The 27,660-nt window shown below is 40.8% G+C and overlaps 1 protein-coding gene across 2 annotated transcripts; it reads left to right on the top strand.

The window, feature by feature from the left end:
• Positions 1-416: 416 nt before the first annotated feature.
• LOC128454462 (nucleoprotein TPR) lies at positions 417-27,320 on the top strand. Of its 2 annotated transcripts, none has more exons than XM_053437871.1 (55): positions 417-700; positions 1,547-1,651; positions 1,834-1,898; positions 2,804-2,894; positions 3,071-3,174; positions 3,297-3,461; positions 4,295-4,387; positions 4,478-4,558; positions 4,695-4,782; positions 4,884-5,021; positions 5,336-5,430; positions 5,992-6,189; positions 6,289-6,396; positions 6,595-6,818; positions 7,604-7,767; positions 7,873-7,997; positions 8,121-8,269; positions 8,432-8,594; positions 8,972-9,106; positions 9,847-9,987; positions 10,107-10,311; positions 10,892-11,091; positions 11,498-11,638; positions 13,238-13,354; positions 13,525-13,728; positions 13,961-14,136; positions 14,331-14,478; positions 14,827-14,964; positions 15,311-15,442; positions 15,525-15,655; positions 15,902-16,112; positions 16,219-16,368; positions 16,744-16,857; positions 17,072-17,176; positions 17,359-17,571; positions 18,151-18,189; positions 18,572-18,748; positions 19,186-19,297; positions 19,433-19,626; positions 20,140-20,210; positions 20,413-20,612; positions 20,779-20,973; positions 21,160-21,290; positions 22,337-22,411; positions 22,595-22,816; positions 22,895-23,093; positions 23,179-23,381; positions 24,013-24,084; positions 24,208-24,299; positions 25,112-25,224; positions 25,311-25,409; positions 25,502-25,643; positions 25,962-26,059; positions 26,576-26,692; positions 26,901-27,320. In XM_053437871.1, the coding sequence occupies exons 1-55, from the start codon at positions 550-552 to the stop codon at positions 26,954-26,956; spliced, it is 7,575 nt and encodes a 2,524-aa protein (XP_053293846.1). In that variant the 5' UTR covers positions 417-549; the 3' UTR covers positions 26,957-27,320. The 2 variants fall into 2 exon arrangements, with proteins under 2 accessions (XP_053293846.1, XP_053293845.1); XM_053437870.1 differs by having other exon boundaries at positions 21,157-21,290.
• The last annotated feature ends 340 nt before the right edge of the window (positions 27,321-27,660 follow it).

Below are 27,660 nucleotides of genomic sequence, written 5' to 3'. Positions count from 1 at the left end.
ACTTAGGATATATTGCATATTTAAATACAGTACACAATGAATAGAAGAACACAGACTTCTCATAATAAGGAAACGTGACGTTGATATTTTGTGATTATAACATAATCAGACACATCAAGCAAGACAATAAAAGCAAAAATAGATATGCATGCAGACAAAAAGAAAAGATAAAATGGTGTATGAAGATGTCTACATCAATATATGGTGTAATTTTTATTAGGTTATTACAGAGTATTAACCCCACAACTTTGAGAGGTTATATTGGCTTTTTATTTATTTTGGAAATGGAGTCATAGAGAAGATGAAGTTCAAGTGGTGATATGGAGCACTCTGACTGTATAAGACAGATAAACTGGAGAGCAACGTGTGTAGAATAGGAGTCAGTGCTTATTTTAATTTGAAAGATTGGAGCGTAGTTCCGGTCTTCCTGTTTGAGGAGGTTGACACTCGCGCATTGTCACCGGGTTCGCGGCGAAGAGGCATCACCGAGTTATTCCACCGGAGTTCGGTGTCGGTTCTCTATTGTGTTTGTCGGGGGCAAAGTTGGAGATGGCGGCCGTGCTGCTGCAGGTCCTGGAGCGGACGGAGTTAAACAAACTCCCGAAAGGCGCCCAGAACAAGCTGGAGAAGTTTGTGACGGAGCTGCAGAATGCTAACGAGGCGCTGAAGACACTGCACGAGCGCTTCAAAGCAGACAGCGGTGGGTAGCTGTGCTTTTCAAAAAGAGTTTACCCAACAACAGTATAAACTACGAACTGTAAAGTGACAGAAAGTTATTGTCTAAGCTCATACATGCTGTGTGTTGTGTTTCTTAGAGAGCTACTATCAGGCGGCTAACTAGCCATGATGTTGTGCTAACTGGTGAAAGAGAGTGATGACGACTTTTCTTTTTAACTGTACCTTTTATTCCCAAAACTACTGACTTCTGTGTTGGTGTGTTTATAGCTGCTAACAATACAAGTCTGGTTGAACGGTTCCTCAATACAGCAGCTCTCACATGGTCACAGTTACGAGTTCTGAATGAAACATGTGGTCAGTTTAATCCATGCTACGTTATATATCACAGCACACTTCCACTGGGAGCTGTCCCATTGTTTGGCTGAGGAGATACATTACTGATCATTCAAAACATGCAGCTGCCTGTGGATGAGATCTGAATGTGTATTAAATGCTTATTTGTGACATATATGAGATAAAAGTGTGCAGGCTCATCTGCACACTCAAAACTCATTATTTTCTAGTCTTTATGACCGCCCAAAATTCTCTGAACACATTACTCAAACACTGCCAGCACAGCCGTCAGGGACAATTTGGGGTTCAGTGTCTTGCCCAAGAGGGACACATGGAATCGAGGAGACTGGTATTAAACTGCTGCCCCCTTGGTTAGTTGACGACCCACTTTATCTCCACAGCCGCCTGCACCCCTTAATTCTGCAGCTGTTTGCAAATAGTGGTCTTTCAATGGACAGTATTTAGTAACAGTGTTAGGCTTAATTGCTGTCCTGCGTACTCATGTGTTCCTGTTTAATGTCCTCCACACCTACAGAGCAGCAGTACTTTGACGTCGAGAAGAGACTGTCAGAGAGCCAGGAACAGATCCTGTCAGCCACCAGAGACTTGCAGACCCTGAAGGAGGAAAATAAGAAACTCAGTGAGTTATCACACGCATATACAAACCTTAAATCTTTTTTTCCAAATTTGATGACGAGAGTGAATGTCGGTAGCATTTATTGTCAAACCCAATCTGAAACTCTCAGTGAGAGCAATGTTATAGACTTTTGTACTCTCCTTTTCTCTTCTGTGTCTGACTGTCTCAATGCTTCTCCTGTACAGATGAAGAGCTGAGTACCCTGAAAGGAATAGAGGGCGAGACCTTTCAAGATAAAACTCCACAGCCGGTAAACATACACCAACACCTCACCAGAAAATTCAGAACTTTATTGTTCATCCAAGGGGCAATTCAAGGAGAGCAGGAGAGCAATCAAAAGTGCACACACAGTTAATCCAGTCACATAAAGACAAGACTAAATACTGACAAATTATTTAGAAAATACAAAAAGATAGCAATATATCAATATAATGCTTACATCATGAGGATGGACAAGGTTGTAGCTGAAGACCCCTAACCCCACCCACCTCTTCCAAGCATGAAAGAGAATCTCATGGTAGCCATCATTTGTCATAAAATCTCAAAAGGTGTTTAGTTTGTCTGGTCTAGGATACTGTAAAAACATGTTGGCCTCTATTGAAAGGACCCAAATTCATTCCTGTATTGTTCGGTTGTGATGGTGCTAATGGAATACATGGCTTCAAAGTACTAGTTTAACATGTTTCTCTTGATCACTTTGCACAGGCCCTTTTATTGTACACATTTAATTGTATTCAATTTTGACATTAATAACACAGTAAAATGCTAAGAAAGTTTGTCTAAAACAGAATTGTGATTTCAGTGAATGGTCTGGATTAGTCGCATTTAATTTTGTAATCTCAAATAATACGTTTTTGTGCTTTTTTTGTCTGTTTTAAAAGTGATGAGCAAATGTCAATATTATTCACTTTTATTTCGCATAAAAAATAACATGTTCTTAAATGTAGGCAGTGTCGTCTGATACAGGAAAAGTGCCAAAATTAAGACTTTTCCCACAACTTCTGTCAACTTGTTTTTATAGTGAGAGAGTAAATGACAGTAATGGGTCTTAGAAAGCTTTCAAAAATGTTTTTACTTTGTCATTTGTTATTGATAGTAGATTGATGGGCAAAATGTATATAAAATGTGTTTGTATGTGTGTTTGTGTGGCTACAGCAAACAAAGACCAAGTATGAGATTGAGGCAGAGAAGAGGGAGCTGGCGAGGTTGCTGGAGAAGAGAACACAGGAGGTGGAGAACCTTACACGTAAGATATTTGGACCCCCTCACACTCACACACTCAGAAAAGGTCCAGTCACAAATCTGGAAACATTTAATGTTAAATCTGCATTTCATATTTACATAAAAACACCTGTTTTTCTCTTTAGACATTTTAGTTACATTTTGATAACTGTGTGTGTGGGCATGTGTGTGTTTTTGCAGAGGATGTGAATCGTCTAAACGAGAAGCTGACTGAGACAAGCAAAGTGAAGATGGAGCTGCAGTTGAAACTGGATGAAATACAATCATCTGCGACGTCGCTACAGGTACATAAATGAGTTCTGTGTTAAAGCTCACATGGGACGCAGCTTAAGACGCATTTTTCTCCAATGACCCCATAATAAAATCTTAGATTGCAAAAAAGGCTAACCAATGTTGTGTGTTGCAGCATCGGGAGAAGCGTACGGAGCAGGAGAAAGAATTACTGGAGAAGAAAATTGAGTGGTCAACCACAGAGCTGAAGAACAAGACCGATGAACTGCTCAACACCAACAGAGAAAAAGGCAAAGAGATACTGGAGCTTCAGAGTAGTCTGAAGAACACCAAGGAGCAGGTAACGCACAATAACAACACACATCCAGAGTTAAAATTCACTTACTGAGCAACTGCAGCTCTCACTTACCTCTGATCCTACTGACCTGCATATACTGCTACTGCGGTAGGAGGTAGAGTGGGTTGTCCAATCGGCTGTTCGATCCCCCATTCACTTGCCATTCCACACTTGTGTGCTTTGAGTAGTCATCAAGACTAGAAAAGCAGTTCTTCTAAGCAATGTAAATATAGATTTACCATTAACCTTCCATTTATCTGCACGTAGCTCTATAGAACCTTCAGTGGCGTCACATCTTAGATTACAACATGACGTGATGGATTAATAGTCACTTTAGAAAGTTATTCTCACATCTAAAGGATAAGTAAAGCAAATGGGTTGTACCAAAGCAGATGATCTAAATTCTTCATTGAGAAATTTCAGTTTTGGATTTCTTTAAAAAAATATTTGTGAAAACATTTGTCATCCTTTTATATATTTAAAATTAGGGCTGGATACTGATGAGTGTATTCACAATGAGTTAGCAACTGCCATCCTGAGTCACGGCAGTATGTATAGACTATAGACTAATTCGATTGCATGTAGTTTAAAAAACTAATTTCCACATTTAACACATCATGCAGGCCAAAGTGAGCCACTTACCAAAAGTAACCACGACATACACAGAATATTCAGCACAGATGTGCATGTATTTATTCAAATCTCTTTCTGTGGTTTCTGTTTTGAAAATAAACTGAACACGTTTCAATACTATTTTTAGGAAGCATTTAAACTTTCACTCAAATAAAAAACAAAACAGACATGATATCTTGTTAAATAGCATTTCTCTTTAACAGGTGACCACACTGGAAAGTCAGCTCATGTCTTTGAAGCAAACCAGTGAAAGCCAAAGTAAGAGAGCTGATGACCTCAACAACAAACTCAAACAGGTAAAGTAAATGTAGCAGTGTTTTCTCCACCTAGGAAGTTCATGTTATTTCATGTTGTTTGTTGGGAATATGATCTTTGTGTCTCTTCAGGCTAAAGATGAGCGGAGTGCCATGGAGGAGAAATACCGCAATGAGCTCAATGCTCATATCAAGTTGTCTTCACTGTACAAGGTGGGAGTCACTGCAGTGTTCAATAATTAAATTTATATATTTTTTATTTGTACTTTGTTAAAAAAACAAGACATTTTAGTATGAGGCAGAATCTTTCCAGTGTATTGTTATGTGACTCTTGTGGTTCTCCTTATAGGGGGCAGCAACGGATATGGAGACAAAAAATCAAGAACTGTGCAGAGCTGTGGAAGAGCTCAGCAAAGTTGTTAAACACACCGGGGAGGGTACGACTCTTGGTTTTTGTGTTCCAAACATGTTGGATGTGCATGTCTATTAATATCATGAAAGATTGCTCCCATTTTCTCCTGGGTATTTTGTCTTGCAGCCAATAAGACTCTGGAGAAGAAGGTGTCTGAGGGAGCAGAACTGAAGACGCAGCTTGAGGCAGAGCTGAAGGAAAAAATCAAGAAAATGGAGAAAGAGCTGGAAAATGTAACAATGAAGGCTTCTGGGAAACACTGCTGTAAGAGCTCTCAATCTCTTTCTCTCTCTCTCTCACACACGCATGCACACATGCTCCTTCTCTTACAACCTAAACTGAAGCTTTAAATAAAGGATTTAATAGAAACAAGAGCAATATGATGATTTTTGTGTTATTCATTAAAATACATTGTTATACTATATTTTAGGTTTAATTTACACACATGCAGAAAGGTATATTTACCTTCTCTTGCTGATATAGAAATAATTTGTATTGAGGCTCTCTGCTGTGTGGAGATGACTGTTTGTTGTTTGTCCCTGCCACCTTTGTTTAAGCATATGTGTGTTTGGCTCCAGGTGTACCATCTTTGACTGATGAGCAGCTGGACCAAATGTGTCCTTCAGCAGCTGCCATTGCTGCAATTGTAAAGCCTGGCATGAAGTTCTTTGACGTGAGTAGATTTCGATGTATTACATCACTGATATTGTTGATATTAAGTTCACAATGATAATAATAATATTGTCAAGATAAGGATAAAAAGTACAGTATGTTGTCAGTGCAGGGAACCACATTTTAATGTTATACAATGCACAGGACAACAATCGCCCTTATGAAGCAACGTTTAATTTTCAATAGTAATAGTAATTTAATGATGACACAATTTACTGTATCACTAAAAGTCAAACTATATTATTGACTTATTGTTCAGCTTTAACAGTAAACTGGGGAGAGTACTTTAAAATCTCTATTAGATTTTTCAATGAGTGCCTCACAAAGCCAAAAATATATAATACTAAAGCAGAGGTTATGTATGAAAGAAATACATACATTTTGTTTTATAACAGAACTCCACAAGACGCATTGAACGCCATAAATTCGAAGTTTAGGGGAACAGGTCTAAAGTGTAAAATATGTTGTTCGACAACCCGCACACATCCTTCATGATCAGCTAAAGTAACTGTAGTCATTAGTAACAGAGTGTTAAGCCTTCATCCTCTGTTTTTGTGTTCAGCTGTATAATGCCTATGCAGAGTGTCAGACGCATCTTCAGCTTGAGAAACAGGAGACCAACAGAGTGAGCCGAGTGCTGGATGAGATCGTCCAGGAAGTCGAGTCCAAAGCGCCTCTCCTGAAACGTCAGAGACAGGAGTATGAGGGCATGCAAAGGTCCATGGCTTCCCTGTGCAACAAACTGGAACAGGCTCGAATGGTGTGTGTGATAATATATATACTTTTATGCAATACATTTATTCACCTTAACTTGTTCTGTTATTTAACACATGCATGTTGTGTACCACTTTTTAATCAGGAAATCCACGGTTTGCAAAAAGAGAAAGAAGAGACCAAGCAACGCTGTGAGGCCTTGGACAGAGAAAAACTGAGGGTAGAAAGACAGTTAGATGATACATCTACACAGGTAAACACCAGTACATCGATACTTTACTTACAACCTGGAAGTCTGTGGTGCAACTAATCATCTCCATCTGATGTTGCCTGCCATGTCACAAGAATTTCACTGCTCCGATGACGCTGTCATTGGTGCATGTGACAATAAACTTTGATTTGATCTGATTTGATCTAAACTCATTCATTCATTAATTTATCTCTGTACAAGGTGTGTGTTCTTCTGGCCGAGCTTGAGGAAGCCAGAGGTAATCGGGTGATCAAGACTGACAGCAGCTCTGCCGACATTTCCAGCACTTCTGAAGTCAACAACCCACGCCAGTTGTCTTTCCGCAGTGTTGAAGAGCTGCAAAAGCAGAACCAGAGCCTTCTGGGAAGGCTGAGGGAGCTGGAGCAGGAGAAGGACAGAGAGCAGAGCCGTGTGACTTCAGCACGGTAAGTCCAGCCAGTCTTACCTATAGAGAACTGTGCTGGTTTTCTGCTTTTGAGCTCTGTCATGATGAAAGTTCTGGTTACTTAATAAATAATATTGCTGTTATAACTGTTAATACCATTGTTAGCATTAGATTTAAGGAATATTAGGCCTCATTCACAAACAGTGCGTATGCATACATATTTACTTAAAGAGTGCTTAGGAGTGTTTGACGCACGAATCTGGAATTCATCAACATGTTCTTACTTAACTTTTTACGTATTCTGCGAACATATTTAGAATTTCCTCAGACCATGCGTACACACAAATGATGAAGGCCTGGCTGTCCTAGAAAATCTTAACACACACCCTTATAACTAAATGCATAGTACAAGACACCTTTCCTTCATGTTCATTGAGATAGTGTATTTGGTGCAAAGGTTAGAGCAGAGAACTTATAACTTTGAGTGAAGTGTAAATCTACTGATACGCGTGTGACTTTTTTCTACCGCTACAAATTACACTCATAGTTGGGTCGTTTGTTTTAACATCTTCATACTCTTCATCATCATGAAGAGTAAGAGTATCATCATTCAAATGTTTACTAACACCTACACCATTTCATTTGTATAATAGATCATGAATATGACTATATAGATCATGGTATAAGATACCATGACACTATTCTTTGCAACATTAGTCATTGTCTAATTCCTGCTGTAGTTCCGGTGAAGTGGAACTCTGATGAGCACTGAACTTGTATGAAATGTAATTAAGACATAAGCTTTGTCTCTATGGTTCCCCACAGTGTGTCTGAATTGGAGGCCAGTGTGGATAAACTCCAGAAGGAGGTGGAGCATCTCAGAGAGCAAAGGAACCAGCAGAAACAGCTGGCTGACTCCAACGCCAGACAGAGAGACATGTACAAGGCTCTGTTGACTCACAGCACTGGCTTCAGCCTGCCTCCTCAAGGTAACCCAAAAATACTTGCATACAGGAGCCTCTATCATGAACTTTGGTGAACAGTTGGTTAAAGTTCTTCGCAGAATAAGACAACATTTCAATGTGTGTCTACAGGTCTAGAGTCCTCATCCCAGCCCGCAAATGTTCGTCCTTCAGCCCCAGGAACTCGCTCTACTCCACAACGAGCTGCGGCCGTCGAGGCAGCACAGAGTACTCAGGCTAAAGCTGCTTTAAAACAGGTACATTCATACAAACAGCGACTCCAAGCTGTATATCCCTTCATATTTGCTATGAAAAAGGGGTAAGGTCTTTTAAAGTAAACAAAAAATGTTGTGATTGAGTGTTTATTTACACACTTCCAGCTCAACGATGCCTTCAGTCTGTATAAAAAAGAGAAGGCAGAGAACGACAGGATGCTGAATGAAACAAACGACAGACTGCAGAGCCAGATAACAGAACTCAGCTCCAGTCACGCCAAGCTGACTTCTCAACTGGAGTTCAGCAACAAGAGGTGTGTTAAATGAATGTTGTGATACTGTGGCATATCCTCATGTGTTTGATTCTGCCTAGTTTTCTTTTTGTTCACGAATGCTTTCTCACCCACTGCTTCTGTATTTCCCTCATGACATAATTTTTTACTGTGTGTGCTTATCTTATGTAACCTTGTTGTCAGGTATGAGATTCTCCAGGAGACTGTATCAGCCTACCGCAGAGAGATCACTGCCCTTCAGGACAGAAACCAAAAAATGTCTGCTACGGCCCAACGACACGAGCACATCATCCACACAATGACCCAGGACATGCGGCAGGCTAATGAAAAACTGTCACTGGAAGAGGTGAGGAACTTATGTAATGGGAAGAACAAAGCGAAAGATTGCGGGTAACAACTAAAATATATCGAGTCTGCTGGAATCAATAGTGGTGAAATCAGATGAATACTGCTATCAGTGTGGAATCATATATCTGTGTATGATAATTACCTTTTACAGTAATTCAAGATATATATATAGTTTTGCAAGTTGTGTAATGCTAACTTGACTTTAGCAGTTTTTGTAAAGTCTATTTTACTTTAGTATGTAATCGACAGCATATGGAAATTTGTTCGGCATATACATATTTCTGAAAACCTGCTGCCCAAACTTAAGTGCTCCTTTCCCTGTGAACAAGCATTCCGTTTTTTCCCATCCATTCATAACCTTCTCTCTTTTTGTAGGTGCGTGTAGTGAATGTGACCAAAGAGAAAGATATGTTAAGACAGGCAGAGAGTCGACTGACTCGAGAGAAGGAAGCAATACTGGCTGAGCAACGTAACCAGAACCTACTGCTCACCAACCTCAAGACAATACAGGTACATATACACTCATAAGACCTGTTCCAGTTACTCCCCGTTAGCCCTACCACTAGATATGAAAGTGCCATACAGAGTCATAAGGGGTAGGGTTAGAAAATCCTCCACTAGGAGTTTTGGACACAACTCATCACCAGCAGACAACCAACGTTAGTACAGTGACGATTTAAAAAATATATTTTAATTACATCAAAGATCACATAATATATTACATTTGATCTGCCTACGAACAAGGACGCAGTCTGATATCCTCTGTTAAGGCCTTGCTAACCCTTCTGAAGTCTACACAGAAAACCAAAGGAGACAGAGCCTTTGCCGTGAGGGCCTCTATACTTTGGAACAATCTGCCAGAAAAGATTATATTTGCAGAATCTTTTGATATCTTTATCTCTATAATTATAGTTTTTATACTGATAGTTTATGAGTTTCATATTGTTTTTTGTAAAGCACTTTGTTATTGAAAAGTGCCTTACAAATAAAATTTTCATTATTCTTATTATGAGGCAAAATCATAGAAAGCCAGAGTCCTGCTTAAATTCTTAAGCATTACAGTAATTATCAATTATATTTTCACTGGCAGAAAGTCTCGATGTTCAAAGGTGTAGGGTCATTGTATCCACATTAATACAGCTCAGACAGTGGCTCAGTTTCCAAGTGTTAGAAGTTACCACACCAGATGAGCATTTAATTAATTTCTTCTCATGATTCCTCACATTTTGCCTGCCTTCACATTTGTCCAGTTGACTATGGAGCGAGCAGAGACAGAGACCCGCCAGCGACTGAACAACAAGATCGAGCATCTGGAGGAAGAGCTAGCTTCCATGAAGAGCAGGATGGACCAGGAAGTTGCTCAAAGACATTCCCTCGGACGAACTATGGATGTATGTAGATTAAATATGTTTACTGCTTGAATATTTATATATACAGCCAAATGAGGCTTGTTTGGCTTGCAGTCTTCTTTTCATAACCCTTATTCCTCTGTCACCTCTGCCTCCTGCAGGCTCAGCTGTTAGAAGCCAAGAAGCAGCTTGAGACCCAGAACATCCTGCAGCAGAGAACCAGGGAGTTGTTGCGCAGCTCTGAACAGCAGGTGGCAACACTGAAAACACAGCTGGCTTCTGCTTCATCCTCTGAGGCTGTTACCAGCTCCAGCAACACCACCACCACAGCTACCAGAGCTGCACCCGTCAGAGCTCAACTGAGAGGTGAACAGCGGCTCAACAAAATGTTAACTGTCAATATTCTCTTTCTTAACCTTTAAAGTTATTAAACTTGATCCGCTGTCCTTTGACGGGGATGAGTTATGATTTCTGATTCATCTCTTTGTTAAAAAACAATCTGACTAATCACAGTTATGTTGCATCACAATATATTTATTCCTTTGTGCACACAAGCATTGAAGATCAGCCAAACTTACTAAAGTAAAACAACAAAGGGATCTGTCAGTCAAAAGATTATACTGTCCCCCGTCTATTCATATCCAGCCACCGTCACTCAATACTTAACAAAAGGGCAGCAGGGAGGGATATAAATAGTAATGACTAATATTCTAAATTATATTTATGTATTCAAATAGTTGAATTAAACTATTATTTTGTATTTTTAAATAACAGAAAATCCATTAAATCAATATCAAATTAAATTGCAAACTCCAAAAATACTGATAGGCACAAATATTAAACAAGTCTCACAAGAACAAGCTTTAAAAGATGTTCAACAGTAAGACCAGTACTATATCTGTAAGTATTAGAATCCTTAACAAATGTTCTCGCTTTTAACTCCTAGTACGCCCTCAAGCGCCAGCAGCCTCCCAGCAGCCTCCCAGCCAATCAGAACAGGAGATTGCAGAGGTGAGAGGTCTTCTCCGTACTGCTGAGGAACAGAACAGTGAACTGGCAGAGCAGCTGAAGAACGCCAATGCTACTGTGGATCAGTACAGAGCCGTGGTACTGACTCTGGAAGACAGTCTGAAGAAAGAAAAGGAGGTAGGAACTGCCACTTATAAACTCCTATAATTCTCAAAAATTGCATTTATTTGATTTTAATACTCCAGTAGTCAAACGGGGAGCTTCTCAGCGAAGTAATTTTGATATTTTCAACCAAGTCATTTATACTGCAGCTGACAGCAGTTATCACCTTGCAGTTACCAGAACAACATTTTAATTATTATATTCTGCTCTGTCTTACCTGTTATTTTTTCGCCAATACAGGAAAAAATATCCAAATAAATATTGTGAATGATTCAAAACAAATTGTCCAGCTCTTGAAATTGATTTGTCTGTTCTGAGTGTTGTATTGTTTTAGTTTATCTTTTAAAAAGAACTTTGAAGAGCATTCAATTTCAAAAAGATGTACAGATACCCTGTGTAAACTAATTTGTCACCTCTTCAGTCCCGCTCCCCCCTGGAGATCCGTCTGAAGGAGTCGGAGGAGGTGCAGAAGCAGCTGGAGAAGAGGATTGTAGAGGTGGAGAAGATGAAGCAGCGGGAGCAGGATGAGGGGAGGAAAGCTGTGGACGCGGTAGAGAAACAAGTAAGCCTTTTCACACACAAATTTACTAATGAATATTGGTGAATTTAGACTTTATTTTATGTTTCTTTTACAAAGGTTCATTTGGACTTTGAAACTTTGTGTTGAATAACTACCCCTGCCTCACAGAAATACCACACCTAGATTTTAATTTCGTATAAAGATTTTGTCTGCAGAAGTACGCATAAATTGTGATCAAGATTAACCGAAAGCCGCTATAATCAATATTCTAATATGTTAGGGCTATTCTTATAAAATGTCTATCTATGCTGCCCTCCCCTACCCAATCCTATTGCACACAAAAATGCATGAATGTTTAAGTTTGGGCAAACAGCTGGGCCACAAAAGATTGAGTATGTCTTGGTCCAGGCAACACGGTGGGAGGTTAAACATTGTTACAAATCTTCATAAACTATCGATATTCTAACAGAACAAAGTGGGTCGAAAATCAGTGTCATTACTGTTTAATGGTTTAAACAAACAAGACGGGAGTGGAGTGATGACACAAAGCTCTACATGGCCGATGTCCCAACCTAACAATAACACGTATGTCATTTGTGTTAGTTAAGACCAAACAATGTTGTTTTGAGCCAGTCTGAGTTTACAGATGTGTCTGATGTAGGGCTGCTCGATTAATCGAAATTTAATAGTGATTTCGATTATTGGGTCAAACGATCTCCAAACTACTATAATCGAGTTGAAACAATTATTTGGCATCTTTTTCGAAAGAGTCGCGGATGCGCCATTCAGCGGCTCAGCTGACTGGCACTCACTCTCAAGCAGCAGTAAAGTGAAGGAGGCGAGTTGTGTGTTTGGTGACCAGCGGTGAAAAAAACAGCTCGAGTGGAAAAGCAGGGAGGGCAGCAGCAGACCATGTAGCGGCCGCGCAGTGCACCGCTATTCTCAAGCGCGCTCCCGCCTGGCTGTTCAGACCGGTCAGACCGAACCCGCATTTCTCGGCGCCGGTCAGTCGGTCAGAGAGTGTTAGGGTGGCCATCATTAAGGGTTTGAATAACCGGGCACCGATATCCTGGTGTCACGGAGGAATAAAACACGCAGCCGTCATCGGTGTCTACCGGAACCGGAAGTGATTAACAAAATAAAGCATAGACTTCAGAATAAGGCCACATATTAATAATCGTTTAAATAATCGTGATTTCGATATTGTCCAAAATAATCGTGATTTTTTTTTCTTCCTAAATCTAGCAGCCCTAGTCTGATGTCACTTTTTGTTTGTGGCTGTGTCGGCATGAGAGCGAGAGGAGTCAGGAGGCGCTGAATGATTCTCTAGCGGCTGCAAGATTTCTCCAATTTAAGAAAAGTATCAGTCATGTTGTTGTGGTCCATGTTGGTATTTTGTCCAAGGCCACAAACAAATCAGCGTATGGGCACAGATAAGAGAAAAACTGTAGTGGGTCAGAGGGCATCAGCTGAGAGGTCTGTCCTTCATATGTGACCAAGGACCCATTCGCATTCACACTGCTAAAAGAATGTGGACACATGGCCCAGACCACCTTCGAATATGGTCTGGTGCGATCCGATCAAACCTGTACTTAGAGCTGGTGTACGGAGTGTATATTCATATTTTTCCTTGCTGTCCAGGTGTTTGAGCTGCAGCGCAGTCTGAAGACCAGTCAGACGGAACAGCAGGAGGCGCTGGAGAGAGCAGCTGCTTCTCTTACTCAGGAGCAGAAGGCCACACAAGACAGTCTGCTGCAGGTTCATGAACACAAGTGCATGCACGCACGCACACAGACCCACACACAGTTACTCAGTTTTTAACAGAGCTTCATATTTGACATGCTCTGTTAACCTGTGTGGGATTTAAAAAATCAAACGCATAGTTTTTTTCATAATCGATCTCTTCTCACTGTCTTTGACACTTTCAGACTAAGCTTGCTAGTGAGGCGCAGTCTAAGTATGAGCGGGAGTTGATGCTTCATGCTGCTGATGTGGAGGCTCTGCAGGAGCTCAAGAAAAGAATTCAACAAGATGTGGCCCAGAAGAGGGAGTTAGAGGAGCAAATAAACAAGACGTCCTCCCTCCTGCAGGAGAAAACTGCTGCATTGAACACACTGGAGAAACAGCTCAAGGTATGTTGACGAACCCAAGAGAGTTGAGAGAAAAATATGTACAATCATCCAATCACACTATTATTAATCAATCATATCCAAGAAATAAAATTGTATGGGCTTAGAATTTTTAATTAAAACTTCAAGTTCTACATAAAGTTTGGCAGTGAATGTGATTGATGTAGGAAAAATCATAATTTAGAAGATTGTGTTTGTAATCTAATTCGAATTCTAACCTCTGACTCTTCTTCAGGATGACCTGTCCACTCAGAGTCGGCGCTGTGAGGAGCTGGGGAAGCAGAATGCTCTCTTGCACCAGCAGATGGATGACATGGCCTCCAAGAGTCGTCAGCAGCAACAGCAGCAGCAGCTCGACCTGTCATTCAGTGAGGAAGGAAAGACCACTGAACAGATTCTAGAGATACTCAGGTGATACTGCAACACCACCGGTGACTGTGTGTTCGCGTTAACGCCAAAGGGCTTGAGGCTGTTGACCCGAGCATCATAGAATTTTGTAGAAATGAAGGCCAAAATAAGTAAACCCTTACTCTCCATAGGGATCATTACAGCTTCAATTCATTGACTTATGTGAGACTGAGTTAAAACTTGTGCTTGTCATATAGGTTTGTGCGGCAGGAGAAACAGATAGCTGTGGCTCAATGTGAGGTGTCGGAAGGAGAAAGTCTTCGTTACAAACAGCGAGTGGAACACCAAGACAGAGAACTTAAGGAGCTACAGGACACCCTGAATGCTGAGAGGCAGAAAATGCAGGTAGGAAATTGAAGGATGGAGGGATGGACGACTGGAAGAAGTTTGAAAGTGAATTTAGAATGTGGCATCTGACACCTGATGTGCCTGGAATTTGTTGGACTTCTTTAAAATTGAGAGGACTTTCTCATCTTGTGTACAGAAGTTTACAACTGAAGTAAGACATAGATTATAGACATAATCTACGCATTATATAAATATTTCCATTATTGACTGCGTGACTGTAGAAACTGTCCCTGTTTCAGGCTGTGAAGGAGGGAATTGACTTCAGCAAGCTAGTGAGGCTGAAAAGTAAAAAAAAATGGCCCAAGAGAATATTGTGGATATAATTGGTCTGCTTCTGGTCCTCAGGCTACAGCTAAGACTCTGGTCCAGCAAGAAGAGCAACTGAAGAAGATGAGCACTATCAGTACACTACAAGAAAACAACAGGATGCTGAAAATGAATAGAGATAAGCTGCAGCAGGAGCTGCAACAAGCGCAGGCTAAAGTATGATCCAAGTTTTTGAATGTCCTGGTTTGTTCTGTGTCCCTGTCATTGTTAGCTCTGAATGTACGTGCAAAAAATCACGTAAAAATTAAAAACGTGCATTACTTTAAAACACGAGGCTGGTGAGTTTGTGGTAGCTTTTCGTGTCATTGTTTACACGGCTATCGTTAATCAAGATGCCTCAATTAGCAGCTGGATGCTCATTAAAACATCCTTTTTGTGCACGTTGTAATAACATGGTTTTCACCAAGTTAACGTTTTGGACATCATGCATCTGAAGCTGTTTTGTATCAGCCATTGAGTCAGACTGAAGCCGCCCTCACAGAATCTCTTCTCTGTCTGTCAGGTGACAAAGCTGCAGTCAGACATCAGTCCACTGCACAACTCTCTGTCTCTGCTGTCAGAAAAAAATGGCTCCCTGCAGGCTGATAAGAGGCTTCTGGAAGAAGACCTCAAACACTGGAAGGCCAAAGCACAGGTAATGCTAGGTGTGTGTCTGTGTGTTTGTCTCTGTGTGATGTGAAACTGTTTTACTTACACTTGACTGTGTGTCTCTGCAGCTGCTGGCCAGCCAACGGAAAGATGGAGATGTTGAGGAGAAACAAAAACTGACCAATGAGAGAGAAGCTCAGCAGAGACGCATCGCACAGCTTGCTGAAGAGACAGCCAAGCTGAAGACTGAACTGGCCAGGTGAAACATGCACATCTAAAGCTTTTGAAAATGTAGGAGAATCAATCACCATTCACCTCTTTTGAACTAAATAACTTACAGTGAAATTTAACTGGCTGTAACAATAACTTAAACATTTGTCGGCATAGCTCTAGCAGTACATTGATAAAGTGGATTGTGAGGAAATGAAACCATGTGGGAATGTGCGAAGCCGTTGCAAATGCATCAGAACGTGTAACCTAACTCAAAGTATTATGTGGGATTCAGATCCAGTGCCAGCAGTAACTCAACTCAGTCTCAGCTACAAGGCATCAGAGACTCTGTGGCCCAACAGATATCAGAGAAAGAAAATCTGAAGAAAGACCTGGAAACAAAAAAGAATGAGATCCTGGAGAAGAACAAGACAATCACCCAGGTGAAGAAGATCGGACGACGCTACAAGACGCAGTATGATGAGCTCAAAGTCCAGCATGACAAGGTTGGAATATGGTTTGGATAAAGGCTTTAGTTAACATCCAGATGAGAGGGGATATGAATAAGAAAACTGATATTTGCGTCTATGTGTGAATGTCTGTGTGTTCCAGCTGGTTGCGGAAACAGCATCTAAAGCAGGGAGCGAGGCAGGTCCTAGTCAGGAGGTGCAACAGGAGCTGGCCAAAGCTCAGGAGGAGCTCAATAAGGCCAGAGAGGAGCTGAAAACACTGAAAGAAGATGTGCAGAAGAAACAGCAAGAGGTGAGCAGGAAGATAGACCTTTTTTAACTCAACCATCAAAAATTGAATTTATTGTCTTTCCTAGTTTAAATACAGTAAAGGCCATTTCACAATTCAGATCTAAGATTAAAGTTGGCAGTAGTGAGAGAAACAATATATTTGGCTGCCAGATTTATTGACATCAAAGCAGCAAAACTAACGTCAACCCAAAAAAACTGTAGATACTGTACTTATGATCTGACACATAAAAAAGGTTTTAAATTATCCAGCTAGCAGACTGGGACATATATTAAAAACACAAATTTCAGTGGTCTGCTTACACACATACATTTCTTTAGTCCTTTAGAGTTTAAACCAGAGTATGGGTTAAGTCTAAAAAACATTTTGTGTGTCCAGACCCAGAAGGCCCTGCAAGAGCTTGAGGAGGCGCAAAAGGAAAACCAGAAGACCAAGGAAAAGTCCCAGGAGGTTCAAAACCAGATTACAAAGAACCAGAACCAACTCACACAGGTACTTACTTCTGTATTTGTTTTTTTCAAGTTTGAAGAGATACGTTGTTGAGTTTTTGTTGAAACCAGGGGAGAAGCTTTCAATTGAAAACCGAATAATAGGGACTGACTGAGAGCAAATGGCGAATTTACGTTGCATTTCAAGTGAAGCCACTCTCTGAGATTGATAAATTAGAAACACTTGAATTATTTTTGCCACCTCTTTGCTTTTAAAGTTGCAGTCCCAGTTGTCGCAGACCCAGTCTCAGCTTCAGCAGAATCAGAACCAGCTGACCCAGAGTCAGAAAGAGCTTCAACAAGCCAAGAACCACACCCAGCAGGTGAGCAGCACGGCTATCTTGTAATTTCATCTCGTATAATTATACACACTGTCTTGCTTGATACATAAGTGACATTTTAATTGTTTTTATTGTTGATACTCATTGGCATGAATGCCTGTTACTCCAGAACCAAAAGTAAAACACCCAGTAATAACAAGCCTTACTGTCTTTTAAAATCACAGATACAAAACCAGTTAAAATCAGCTCAAACTCAAGCTCAGGCCCGTCAGAGTCAGAATCAGCTGCTCCAGAAGGAGCTCCAGCAGGTCAAAGAAGCGCTCCAGCAGAGCCTCGCCAGTCAGAAAGAGCTGCAACAGACTCATCAAACCAATCAACAAAGCCACAACCAGGAAGTCAACAATCTCAAGACCACTCTAAGCCAATCAGAGGGCAAGGTGAGAACCATTCCCTCCCTGTAATAAGCCTAAAAAGGTATTTTGTTAATAAGTTTTAACTATGCGTGATGAAGAGAATGCATTATTCCTGTTTAATAGGAATACAGTTTTGGGTTTATCATAATCCGATTTACCCTTTTTCATTTGCAACTCAACTAGAGCAAAATATTTTGTTTGAATCACACCGTTATTGGTCGTTTTGTTAATATTGTTTCTATTTTATAGATGAAACTCTCAATTAATAATACCTAAATATGTTTTTGATGTACCTTAACATCTTAAAGAAAGACTTTGATTCAAGGCCAAATTTTCAGGGATGTTAGATGTTTTTGTTTTGGCTTCTTCAGATCTTGAGAGGAAAAAAACTCAGTAGCTAGTAGTAGTACTCGCAAAGCTCAAGCTGATGGAATTTCATTACTTTTTTGGTTTAATTCCTTTCATCCCATTTCATGTTGATCTTAAGTGGTAAACTGAAGGACCCATATTGTCTACACAATATTTTAAATTTGTATAAATATTTCTGTTTAAATGTTATATTTATTTTGTACAGCTTCTAAATTTGTGCTCCCTTCCAACCAGGCGACTGAACTCCAGGGACAGCTGGACAGTCTGCAGAAGGTAGGGAAAAACTTAATTTTTTTGTTTTGTTTTAGCTAGAATTAGCAATTTACAGCTACTGTGGTGTAATGTATGACCATGTGTTAATAAGAACTTGAGCTAATCTCGCTTTTCCTTATAAAAATGTAATTACATATAACATGGCTTTTAGTAATGTCAATGTATGTCAATGAAAAGCCTGTGAGTTAATAGTTTAACATTGCTATTTACATAGAACTATATTTGTTTGTTTATTTATATATATATATACGCATACAATCTGTACTTCTCCAGATTTCCTCCAGCTACTCTACCTTCCCCTCATTCTCTTTTTATTGTTCCATCATTGCCCTTGTAATTTCACAAAATGTGTTGGCCCTCCCTTAATATTCCTCTGTACCAGACTGTTGGTGAGCGTGAAGCAGACATCAAGCGTCTGCAGGAGCAGCTGAATGAAGCTAACCAGGCCAATGATGCTAGTCAAGCATCACAGGCCAAGAGTTTCCAGGCCAGTGATGCTAACACAGGTGGTGACACCAACAAGGCTCAACAAGAGGAGGTTGCTAAACTCAGACAAGAGGTACTTCTAAAAGTGATCTTATACTTATCTGCTAAAGCCATTGTAGATTTAATTTGATCTCAATAATATAAATGTGTTTACTTTGTCCAGTTTAGGCTACTGTATAAAAAATGTCAGCCTCTGTAGAGAGGACCCTCTCCCGATGTAAATATAAAGTCTTTAATTATAAAGGGCCCATTCTAGGTAAGATGGTGGTGGAAAAATACATTATTTGAAAACCAGTTTACAGAACAAAAACAATGTTATTAAGTCTGATAACAGACCAGTAAGGCTGTATTTGTATCCATAGCCTATGACAAACTAATAAACCATTTGGATAAATAAAGTTTTCCAAAGACCCTAATGTATTTTTGCCGTATCAAGCCCTAGTAATGTTATTCACTACTTTGAAAGCCCTTTAATAGCAGCACTGATCATGTTATATTTTTTTCCTACAGCTTTTGGATTGTAAGAACAAAGAGGAGCAGCTGAGACAGCAGATTTCTGATAAAGAAGAAAAGACTAAGAAGGCCTTCATGGGAGCTAAGACCAAAATCAGCCAGCTCATCAGTCAGTTTCTTCTGCACTTGCACAGTCACTGACATTGAATTGAAAACATGCAGACAACAAACAAGTACTAAGAAGCTAATCTGTTTTACTGGTTTAGGAGTGATTTGGATTTGTTTCCTCTGTATGTACATTTAGATGCCAAAGAGCAGCTCATTAAGGAGACAGAAGAACTGAAACAGAACAAGGAGGAGCTGGAGGGGAGAGTAAACGCCCTCAAGTCTCAGTATGAAGGTCGAATTCTTCGCCTGGACAGAGAGCTGAGAGAACTGAGGGAGACTCAGTCACAGTCTGAGCCCAGAGAGGAGCCACAGGAGCAGAGTGGCTCTAAGGTACATGCCTCCCGGTCCATGGACAGTGTGTGCCAGAAAGTCATATATTCTGCTGCCGCACTGTGTTGTTACAGGCCCATATCTTTTAACTCGACATGAGTGGCATCGATTGAACCACAGCCAAGAACCTGCAAACAGGTCCGTTCCTGTAGACGTCTCTGTGACCCCTCATTAATGACGGATCATAGAGATTCCCAGATGGCTCCTGGTGGGAGATTGTGCTGTTTTGCAAATAAACACCCACAAACCTAAAGCAGCGCTTCTAGAGAAAACAAGGCAGCGCCAAAATTCCTTCTTTCTTCATCTTCGTCAGCTTTTTCCAGTGCCGAGATTATATTTTTTCTCAGCGACACCTGTCGTTAAGAGAGTAGCCTGCACAGTCACCATGCCTCAAGTAGTTGTGTTGTCACAGTTGGCTCACGCATGGTGCTGATGGGTAGTCATTCGAATTAGTCTTCTGTGTCATATTTGTGTTGTGTTTTTCAGTCATTACCTTTTTGTATCTGTACTTAGGTGATGGATCAGCCGAGATCTGCAGACCAGAGACAGATATCTTTGAAGAGTCCAGCCCAAGACAGAGGAGGGTAACTAATAAAGACACACGCACACATATACACAGACACACTCTTCAGTCTGTTTTATATGATGTTAATAGCCTTTTTATGGTTACTTTATATAGCACTTCTCATATTTTATTCAGTGATGTAACCAACCAGAAATCCAATTCATGTATTGAACAAACGCAACAAATAAATTCTGATATTAACTTCACTTTTTCTCCATCAGCTCTAGTCTGTCTGATCCTCCCACTGCTAACATCCGCCCAACCCCAAGTACTCCCTCTCCTAGCAACAAGCCCAGCCCCTCCCCTGGCAACAAGGCCACCCCCCGGGCCAGTATCCGGCCTATGGTTACCCCGGCAACCATCCCAATCCCGACACCTACTGCCACCGTCATGCCAACCACACAAAGTGACAGTCAAGAGGGTGAGAGAAAGACTAACTATAGTATAAATTTACTTGCACTGGACTTTTCAAACATAGTTACAAAGTGCTTTATAGAACAAGATAAAATACACAGTCTTGATAGAAAACAATATCAGTTGTGAAATTATGTGTGTGATGTGACTGACTGTATTGTTTGTCTGTATAGTGCTAATTAGTACAGGAGTCGCTGTACACTCCACCACCTCCAGTCTGGTGAGCACACCCAACTCTATAACTCAACCAGCCAGCTTACAAGCCACAGCTTTTGTCCAGCCAACCCAGCAGCAGGCAGTCAGTCAGGAAGCAGGTTCCAGCATGGACACAGAGCGTCCATCCACGTCCTCTTCTCTGATTGGTGCAGGTAAAGAGAACCGTGTCCTAAACCCATCCAACCTAAAGTCACTGCAGTTTTGAAATCTGGCTTTTCTGCCTCACGCTTCGAGTAAACGTTGATATCTGGCTGACTTGATAACAACTACAGTAATACACTGTGCTAACTGATATCCTCTGTGTATGTGTGTTTGCGTGTTTGGTGTGACCAAAGCAGGTTCAAAGCGAGCCAGAGAGGAGGAGGAGGAGGGACAGGAGGAGGAAGAAGAAGAGGAGAGCAGACCGGAGAGTTCCCACACATCACCGACCACTAAAAAACTACGACTAAAACCATCAATAGCACTGGAGGTAAACATAAATACAAAGAGGGGAAAGTCAACCAATTGCATTCTCAAAGGCTTCTTTATTCATGGCTTTCAATTCCCTAATGTATTTAAAGCTGCATGAATAGGTTGCAGGTTGCCAACTTGTTATATTATCTAATGCATTGTTTTTCTCCTGCTCATTTCCCCCTGAAACTACAACTAAAACATTGCAAAAATTAAAGTAAGCAAATTAATGAAAAGGGCTCTGATTGGCTGCTCTCCGCCACCTAATCAACTTACTAACTACAAAAGTTCCTCACCACACCTAAACATCCTCCTGGTATAATAACAGGTTGTCACTTGATGCTAAAAATATAAACACAGAACATTGCCAGTTTCTAATATTGACCCAAAATTTACATTGGATGCAAGCTGTGCTTTATCTTTGCATAAATCTCCATATTTTAAATCCACTTGGACCTTTATCCCCGTCTGCCAGCTCTACTGTCAGCTGCACAGTTCTGGGGGAGCTGAAAGACAGAAACTGGGAATTTTATTTTTTACCAGATTTTCACATTAGATTTCTTTTTTTTTAATAAATAATATCTCACATACATTTATGTCTCACACATTACTTTGGCTACATCTTTGAATACACACAGTAAAACTGAGAGCCTTCAATTCAATCTTATATACAGTAGTTCATAAATTCACAATAAATAGACAACAGGAGATTGGCATGACTTCAGCAGGCCTGACTGACAGAGTTCCACTGTGATGGTCGTGCCTCAGGCAGGCTCTCCAGGGACGTTCTTGCCCAGTTACTCAGTTTATGTGAGTTAATTCAAAGAGACCATATCGCAATTGTTGATACAACTGTTCTCCAGTGAACGCAGAACAAAGCTTTATTAATATTTTTAGACCGTCGCTTTGACCCATGATCCACCCTTTTAGTCCCATGTTTATCACAGATGTCTACAGAGAGTTTGGCTTTTTTAACAGTTTGTTTGGCAAGCATCACTGTTTTTGTCATTAATTTGATTTATTTCTATATGTTGAAGTACAGCTGTCTAACCTTTGGTGTTTCAGATGGAAGGTGATGAGGAGATGGAAGGAGAACTGAGGGATGAGGGGGAACAACAGGATTCACCAGACGACAGTCAGGTCAGACACTAATGAATCAAAAAATATTCTGTTTTTCATTGCACTGTTGAAATATAAATGTAATAGTTAATTTAGAGTTTGACTAGCGTGGATCCCCCTAAAAAATTCTGAAATTATGATTGTTTTTTATTACTAGCTACAGTGTTCTAAAGAGCCTATGATGGGTGTTTATTTGTTGTGCAGGAGCTTCCAGAAGAGGGTTTCCCCATTTTAGCTGAAGATGAGGAGGACATTGAAGAAGAAGGCGTGTCCCAGTCTGTCCCCTCTTACCAAATGTTGTCTCAGGGCTCCGCTATAATCCGAGATGTCATTGTTATCGACACAGACAGTGAAAGCCGAGAGAGCAAAGATGGGGAGGAGAAGCGGGAGGACGAAGAGGATGAGGATGAAGAGGAAGGAGATGAGGTGCTGCCTTCTTACTTGAAATGTTTTCATCCTATATACATTGTCAGTAAATAACCAAGCATTCTGTGGCTGCCTCAGTATAAGGAGGAAGAGGAAGATGATGAAGATGAGGATGATGCTGGTGATGGTGAGATGAGGGGAGGAGATGAAAGTAATGAGAGGAGCGGGGCTGAAGATGAGGGAGAGGAGGAAGATCCATCAGAAGCCACCAACGCTGAGGAGGATGTGTGTGGAGCGTCGTCAGACTCCCAGCATGCCTCTGAGCCGCAGCAGAGCAGTGAGCAACACCTGTAGTTTGTGAAGTTAATTGAATCTTCCTTCATTTTGAAATAAGCTCATGTGAGTCTCTCGTTATCTTCCAGGTGAAGGCAGCAGCAGCGCCACATCAGAGTCTGACCCTGTCCGAGACCTTGTACACCTCCCCCCAACTTCCTCCTCTATATTCTCACCCTCCTACTCCCCCCTTACACCCCGCTTGCCACACCCCCGTAGGCCCACACACTCCCTCCCACCAAGGCTTTACATCCAACCACCGCCTCCAGAGCTGGGACCCCCACACATGCAGGTACACACAAGCACCAATAGTTTGATCTAAACCAGGGGTGCCCACACTTTATAGGCTTGTGAGCTATGTCGGTATCCGCCGCCACGCCCCACCGGCCCTGAGCGACACATCACTGCTGACACACATTGACGGCAGTCCGCCCTGGTCGACGGCCGCAGCACTGTCCAGGGCGGGGGCGTGGCGGTGGTAAAAAAAAAAAAAGAGGGGTTACTTAGCTGGAGATTGGATGTCTGCAGGGGTATGGGACTGTAGACGGCACTTGTAAGTGTGGTGCTAAGGGCAGGTACGTAAATGGGCGCGTTCGTAAATTAGCTCTGAGAGCGCCGGAGGATCCACGTGACTGCCTCTTTTCCAATCGAGCATGCATGATGCCACTACCTTTTGTGATCGACCAGTAGATCGCGATCGACGTATTGGGCACCCCTGATCTAAACAAACAAAATTACCTGTCTTCATTCTACAGTGAGAAGCAGAGGCTAAAAGTGTGTTTATGTGTCAGGCAAAAAAACTATATTTAATCAAAATCACAAACTAAGTCATTCTTGAGCAAGAATCATAAGTCTAAGTTTTACCCTCTAACGACTCTTGTAAGTACTCAATTTAACTATGATGCTGTGTCTTCGTTCATCAGAGACAGTCCTCTCAGCTCCGTAGAACATCAGTAGGACGTGGACTTCAACTCACCCCTGGAATCGGCAGTACGGTAAGAAGTCTAGTGTATACTCAGGAATTTAAAGATATTTGATTTATTTTGTTTATCTCTTTTTATTACGTTGTTGTACCATGTAAATATTGAAGCTGAGACTTTGTGTTTATATTGTTGCAGCAACATTTCTTTGATGACGACGACAGAATGGTTCCCAGTACTCCCACTCTGGTGGTCCCACATCGCACTGATGGCTTTGCTGAGGCTATACAGTAAGATCCACATAGTGTGAGATTATTCAGTCAGACCACACAGTGAAATACATAACATCCATAAATCGAATGATTGCTCAAGACCTACAATGTCAGATGGGTACGTTTACAATGGTTTACTCTCCTCACCAGGAATTTAACAACCTGCATTATACGTTATTACTGATTTTCAATCCTAGAATCCCTGCATTTTCAAGAAGAGCAAAGTGAAACCCATCTAGCTTTTATTTGTTCATACATGCAAATGTTTTGTTCACAATATTTACACAAAATACTTCAGCAGTCCAAAGAATAGGAAAAAAAACAAGACAAAACAATATTTCCAAATCAGGTTCTTAAATACTTCTGGGATGATGGAGGAAAATAATGATCACAATGAACACAAAATATGATCATTTGAGGATTTCTGTTGTGTGTATATTTGACAATTATGGTTAATAATAAAATGGTCTGTATTGATATAGCGCTTTTCTAGTCTTGATGACCACTAAAAGGTGTACCACTTTGGACTCTGGGAGGGAGTTGAAGTACCTGGAGAATACCCATGCAGAGAATATGCAAGCACATTTACTGCTCAAAAAAATGTTATATCAATATTTAATTTAGATATGAGTGGTAGGATTAAAATCCCAGTGATAACCTTCCCTGGTTGCTTGACGTTTCAGCCTCACTGTGCACTATTTAACCCCTTTTTGAAAACAAACTGGGCTATGAACCTATTCAGGATGAATTCTGAATTGAAGCTTCATCAGAGCTTTGTGTACCCCCCCCCCCCCCCCCTCCCCCTCCTTGTCTTCTCTCTATCTCCTCAGTTCTCCTCAGGTAGCAGGTCTCTCTACCAGGTTTAGATTTGGTCCTCCGGAAGACCTGCTGCCTCAAACATCAGCATCACACTCTGACCTGGGACAACTGGCCTCTCAAGGAGGTACACACACACGCGAGCATAGTATCACTTGATCTACACTTTTGTTTAAATTTTTCAATTTCTTAACACTTACTGCTGTGTTGTAGGTTTGGGTATGTATGAGTCTCCTCTGTTCCTTGCTGCTCATGATGAAGACGGAGGAGGAAGGAGTGTCCCTACAACGCCTTTACAAGTGGCTGCCCCAGGTAAGACACAAACACACACACTATTTACAATATTACAGTTCTACAGTATCAGTTTCAAATATAGATGCTACATCATATTCCCTGACTCTCAGTGACAGTCTTCACCGAGTCGCTGCCTTCAGACAGTGGTGACAACATGGCCTCACAGTCTGTTCCCATGGTCACAGCCTCCACGGGGATGGCTTCCGCTGCAGAGGATATAGATGAAGTGTTCGTGGAGCAAGAAGCAGAGGGGTGAGCAACTTATGAGCAGTCAGGCCAGAGATGTCCTTATAAACCAATGAGACTGACATCATAGAATTTATCTGAAAAATGAATCTGTGGTTTTAATACTAAAGAAACAACAATGTAAAAAAGAGGTGTGCGATCACTAATTAGGAGATAGTTTTTTTTTAAAGTAGGTGACAAACGCATTAATTATCTTCATGGTCAGGTGGATTACAGGTTAAATATTTAGTGTTGTCAAACTACTAACTGAATGTTTGATTCCAGATGATGATTTTTTTTTTCAGGAGAAGGTCTCATCTAATCCTGTTTGTTTGTTGTTTTTAGACCTGGTATTGAGTCGTCTTTGGAAAGCCAGACAGACATGGAGTCAACAGGGCAGCAGAGTGATGATGCATCACTGCCATCTACCAGCCAAGACCCCGGTAAATTCTTCAGTTTCTTGCCTCTAGATTTGAAACCAACCACTTGAATAACTTTATAAATCAATCTTTTCCTTCCAGTGTAATACACTTCAGTGGCCATGGTCACAGGACTGTGTTGCATTTTTCAAACTCTACCCTGTTTCCTTTAGTGTCAAATGGACTTCACTGAAAAGGGGGCATAACTAATGATCCTTTTCATCATCAGTTAATCTGGATAATTTCTCAATCAATCATTCCTCTAAAACATGAAGTTGTAAAACATTACTGTTATCCAGGTTATTACATGACCCAAAAAGTAGCCCACTATTATGTTGATATGATCTTAGACCTCCACCATCCTTTTAGGTCTGTTCAGGAGGTCTTTCCATATGCAGGGATCTCACAATAAATGTCTGCACCTTTCTGATGCCCTCACACTTTTCCTGCTTTTAGATTGAAAATCTTGTTTTAACAGTTTGTCTTGGTCATGCTTGTGTCATATCCAGTCTCATCTCTCATGTCCGGCTTTGTTCGTAGACACCAGCAGTGTTACTCAGCGGCGTATGATGAGCAGCCAATCCCCGATCAGTAGCTTGTCAGGCAGAGGGACCAGAGGAGGGAGGGGGGAAGCCAGGATGTTTATCAGCCGCAGAGGTAAGACACACAAACGGTCCTGGACGACTGGACTACAAACATCTCTGAAAAGCTTGATGATCCCTGATTCGACACTTAAGCATCTAGAGTAGACTGTAGTCACTCAGAATGTAGTGCAATAAGCACAAAGCAGCATTATAGACATTGTAGGAATAATATCATGAGTAGAAATAAATTGCTCTTTAAATCTGCTTCTGTTTCTTCGCAGGGACTTACTCTCGGGGAGGAAGGGGAGGAGCCATGGGCAGAGGAGGCATTGCCTAATGATGATGTCAGCCGCCTCAGTAATCTCATCCAATGACAAAATGAAAAGAGGCCTAATTCCCAGATTTATAATCCTTTGTTTATCTTAAATCATTTGCTACATAAATAAATGTTGTGTCCTATCAGAATCAGCAAACACTCTAGTAATCAGAGACATGACAACTTTCTTCATGTGTGTATATGATCCTCTCTCTGATATGAGGTCATATTGTTAGTGAAATCCAGAATTTTTAATTGTGTTTTGATATTTGTGTTTTTATGTGTATTCCTTAATGCAGCTTTTGTCTTCTGATGTTACTTTCTCCATTTGTTCTATCAGGGCTGTTAATACACTTGTTTAAATAATAAAGTTGAATATTGAGTAGCAGTGATACTGGTTCAAGTCATTAGTCATGAAAGATTAGCTGCTTATATCAGTTTTACATTCTTGTTAATTGATTCTCTTGGTTGCTAGAATGAAATACATCTTTAAGATGTTGGCTTGGGTTATGGGAAATTGTGATGAGGATTTTTTGCTATTTTATAGACTAAAATATATTATACAATTTTTTATTAATTGATGGAGAATGTCTTTTATGTGTTTAACCTACAACACAACTGGCAAGAAAACTTTTATAAATGTTTATTTCCAGTAGAAGTTACTTCTTGCACTAATGAGCCAAAACAGTATGACCACTCAGAGATGAAGCAATCAATATTATCTC

The sequence above is a fragment of the Pleuronectes platessa genome, chromosome 13 (assembly GCF_947347685.1).
Source record: "Pleuronectes platessa chromosome 13, fPlePla1.1, whole genome shotgun sequence".
NCBI classification, from domain to species: Eukaryota; Metazoa; Chordata; class Actinopteri; order Pleuronectiformes; family Pleuronectidae; genus Pleuronectes; species Pleuronectes platessa.
This window is presented reverse-complemented; position numbering and strand designations above follow the sequence as displayed.

Coding starts and splice junctions, on each gene's coding strand:
- LOC128454462 (XM_053437870.1), top strand. CDS start 550: ATGGCGGCCGTGCTGCTGCAGGTCCTGGAGCGGACGGAGTTAAACAAA. Junction 7,768..7,872: donor CTTCAGCCTGCCTCCTCAAG/GTAACCCAAAAA, acceptor GTGTGTCTACAG/GTCTAGAGTCCTCATCCCAG. Junction 17,572..18,150: donor TAAGCCAATCAGAGGGCAAG/GTGAGAACCATT, acceptor CCTTCCAACCAG/GCGACTGAACTCCAGGGACA.